Source organism: Epinephelus moara, chromosome 8 (assembly GCF_006386435.1).
Source record: "Epinephelus moara isolate mb chromosome 8, YSFRI_EMoa_1.0, whole genome shotgun sequence".
NCBI classification, from domain to species: Eukaryota; Metazoa; Chordata; class Actinopteri; order Perciformes; family Serranidae; genus Epinephelus; species Epinephelus moara.
Genome location: NC_065513.1, coordinates 44,260,480 through 44,264,306, shown reverse-complemented (window position 1 = coordinate 44,264,306; position 3,827 = coordinate 44,260,480). Strand labels below are relative to the sequence as shown.

General features: G+C 41.6%; 1 protein-coding gene across 3 annotated transcripts in view; it reads right to left on the bottom strand.

The window, feature by feature from the left end:
* Nucleotides 1-3,827, bottom strand: part of phf19 (PHD finger protein 19) — a 20,005-nt gene that overhangs the window by 3,477 nt on the left and 12,701 nt on the right. For all 3 annotated transcript variants that reach the window (XM_050051891.1, XM_050051892.1, XM_050051893.1), the window contains 2 exons: nucleotides 589-649; nucleotides 429-514 (listed from right to left, as the gene is read on the bottom strand). In XM_050051891.1, the coding sequence (XP_049907848.1) occupies nucleotides 429-514; nucleotides 589-649 (147 nt within the window). The remainder of the gene's footprint in view (nucleotides 1-428; nucleotides 515-588; nucleotides 650-3,827) is intronic.

Genomic DNA, 3,827 nt, shown 5'->3' with positions numbered 1-3,827 from the left:
CCATATATATATATATATATATATATATATATATATATATATATATATATATATATATATATATATATATATATATAAATAAAACATGAAGGATTTATGAGTATTTATACTGTAACATGATGTACTGTATATCAGCTGACTGATTATTGATGTATTGATTATTGGTGTATTGATGACTGGTGTATTGATTATTGGTGTATTGATCACTGGTGTAAAGATTACTGATGTATTGATGGTATATTGATTATTGGTGTATTGATTAATGATGTATTGATGGTGTATTGATTATTGGTGTATTGATCACTGGTGTAAAGATTACTGATGTATTGATGGTGTATTGATTATTGGTGTATTGATCACTGGTGTATTGATTATTGGTGTATTGATCACTGGTGTATTGATTATTGGTGTATTGATCAGTGTCTCACCTCTTGAGACTCTGCAGTTCGTCCAGGGTGAAGTCGAAGATGTTGGCCATATGATGGTTGGACGTCCAACTGCAGGACAGCTCATTCTGCACACGCACACACAGGTCAGTGTTGTGTTCACAGCAGTAGAAACAGTAGTAAATAGAAACAGAGGTCTTACATTAGGGATGGCGTCTTCTAGCAGCCACTTAGACTTCCTCTTCCTCCTCTCAGCTAACGCACTGTGGATACACACACAGACAGGAAGTGAGTGTTCATTTGGTCACTGTCTCGACTCGACATCAACACGACCTGAACTCAGCTCTGAAAGCTGCAGAAAGACAGATGACCTACACTCAGAGCTGTACCTGAATGGATCCTCTGGAGACACAGATGGAGGACAGAAGCTAATGCTAACACTAACACAGAGGTAGCCAACACGGTGCCCGCGGGCACCTGGTCGCCCGCATGGGCCCAATGAGTGGCCCGCAGGTAGGCCTGTCACGATAACAAATTTTGCTGGACGATAAATTGTCCCAGAAATTATTGCGATAAACGATGATATTGCCGTTTTGATACCATTTTTCAACTAATATAATAATAATGGTATAATAATGCAAGTACACCCTTTTAAAGATAAATAAACTTTTATTTCTTAAGAATATTTAAAATTGGAATTGTATTATGAAAAAAGACATTGTAAATATCCAAAATAAATAATCAAAACAACCAAAAACAATAAATAAAATGGACTGTCAGTCTCTGATAACAAAAAATGCACTTGAATAAAAACCACACACAACTGAAACAATAAATAATGTATAAAGTCTCTGTAAACAAAATTGCACTTAAATATATATTAAACATTAGGCTCAGACATTAAGATATTTAACAGGCAAAACTGCCAATCCAGTTAGGACCTTTGTAAACAAAAAGTGCAAACTAACAACAAAAACACTCCATATGAATAAAAGCAGGTGCCTCAACAGGCCATATGCAAATCTGTAGCTACTTTAGTTTGGCAGATTTCGAGCAAGAAAGACCAACATGTTGACCTTCTGTGGCTTAAGGCAGGATCTCTCATGAGTAGCAATGTTGCCAGCTGTGCTAAACATTCTTTCTGAGCTGGTGCTTGTTGCACAAATGAACATGTATTTTTGGGCCAACTTAGCCATAAAAGGATATCTTCTTTGATTGTCACGCCACCACATCAAGGGATCACAAGATGCATCAAGTGCATCTTCTTGGAGGAATTTGGTCAGCTCTGCATCAGCCTGCACTCTTTTTGGAACTGCAGCCTGGGCCTGACCTGTGAGATGAGCTCTTCTGTTTTGAAGAAGATCACTCAGCCTCTTCTTCTTGGTGGGCACGGCAGCAGGAGGTTCATCTTCGTTTCCTCCAGCAGCTTTGCTGCAGCTCTCACCACTGGCACCTTCTCCACTTCCTTCTGGCTCTTTTAAGTCCAGTAGCTCTTGCACAAGCTGATGTTTGACATCATCCAATGCATCTGCCTTCTCCATGCTGCCACGATACCTTGGATCCAAGATGGTGGCCTTTCTCAGGAGGACTTGGATTGCAGGTGAGCTGTATTTTTCAGCCAGTACCCTGCAAATGTTTTGTTTAATACTGGCTGTCAGTGCAGTGTCATCAGGGCCTGGAGAGAGAAGGTCGCCTTTAATCAGTTCCAGCACAGGCTTAACTGAGGACACTGTGACGTACTTTTCCCCTGAGAGCACATCTGTGAAGTCAGCCAGTGGTTTCATTGCTGCGTTGATGGACTCCAACACAGAAACATCCTGCCAGGTTGGGTTGAGGTGGCTATGTTTTCTGTCTTGAACCAGGACATGTCTTATGGCTGGGAGTTGCTCCAGCACCCTCTCTACCATCTTCTGCTTAGTGCCCCATCGTGTGGCAACATCCTGTGGGAAAGATAATATTGTTCTTGTTCATTACTTAGTCTCTATCAACATTCTTAAATACAACTTTTTACATTTCCATTATTTATCATTATTAATTTGAATATTTGTATGTTATTTTATATATGCTAGGGCATATATACATACTAAAATACTACAGTCTCAATTAGATTCTGATTATATATAAATACAGACATGCTCATGAAAGTACAGACATTACAGGCTGCTATAAAATAAAAATAACAACTCTTAATATTTTGTTAAATGAAACTATCAATGATGAATTAAACACGAACTACTCACCAGTATTAGACTGTGTTGGGGAAGATTAGCCTCACTCTGTGCCTTCCTCAGGTCTCTCCTCTTAATCCAGCTCAGGTTGAATGTGTTGACCAAACTTTTACAGAGTCCTATGGCACGCGTTGTCCGATCTTTGTCGCTGTCCAGACCATGGGACACAGCAAGATGGAGGTTGTGGCCAAAGCAATTGAGCCATGGCCAGCCAAGATTCCTTACTGCAGCAACAATGTTAGCACCATTGTCTGTAGTGATGCAGACTAGTTTGTGCTCATCCAGTCCCCAGTCTGCTAAAGCAGACTTCAAGTTTTCTCCAAGGGTGTCAGCAGTATGGTTATCTGGAACATATCTGGTCTCTAAACACTTGGAGTGCAGGGTCCAGTCAGGAGTTATGTAGTGTATGGTCAAGCTCATATAGGGGGTCATGTTTGAGCTTGACCACATGTCCGTAGTGGCAGAGTAAAATGGGATGTCTTTGATCTCCTTCAGTATGTCGTCTTTCACGTTGTTGTACAGTTGTGGAATTGATGTTTGTGACACGTATGTTTTCCCTGGCAATTCGTACTGCCGGTCAAATGTTTGTAACATTTGTCGAAATGCCGGCTTTTCGACGGTGTTAAAGGGCTGCATCTCTTTGGCGATGTAGCGAACTACACCGTCTGTGAGTGCGCACCATTTGGCACTGTCACGTTTATATTTCGCTTGCTTCATAAACGCCCCAGTGATGGCGGACTGTCGGGAAGACGTTGACGGCCCCTCTGCCTCTTTGGTAGACGTTTTTTTTCCCAGCTGGGAAAACTGCAACGGGTGGTTGTGTTTGAGGTGAAGGTGCATGTTTGTCGTGTTGCCGCTTTTAGCATAAACTGTTTTGAAACAAATGCGACATACCAGCTCATTTATATTCTGTGGTTCACCGCGGTCATTTGGCTTAAATCCAAAGTGTTCCCACATGTCAGCTGTTGCTTTCGGCTTAGAAACCAATTCCATTGTTATTTATTCCTCCAAATCTCTCCCTCTACTCCTCACGGGCCTCTCATGCTGCACTCTGTGGTGCGCCAGGTGCCCCGCCTCCCCACACAGAGACAGAGTGACTGACAGGAGGGTTCACTCCTCATTACGCTAAGGAACCGAGAGGAGTCAGTCGAGACGGATGCAGCGAAGTTAACTCATTATCCAGTGTCTTTGGTAAATGAAAAATTATCGAGCC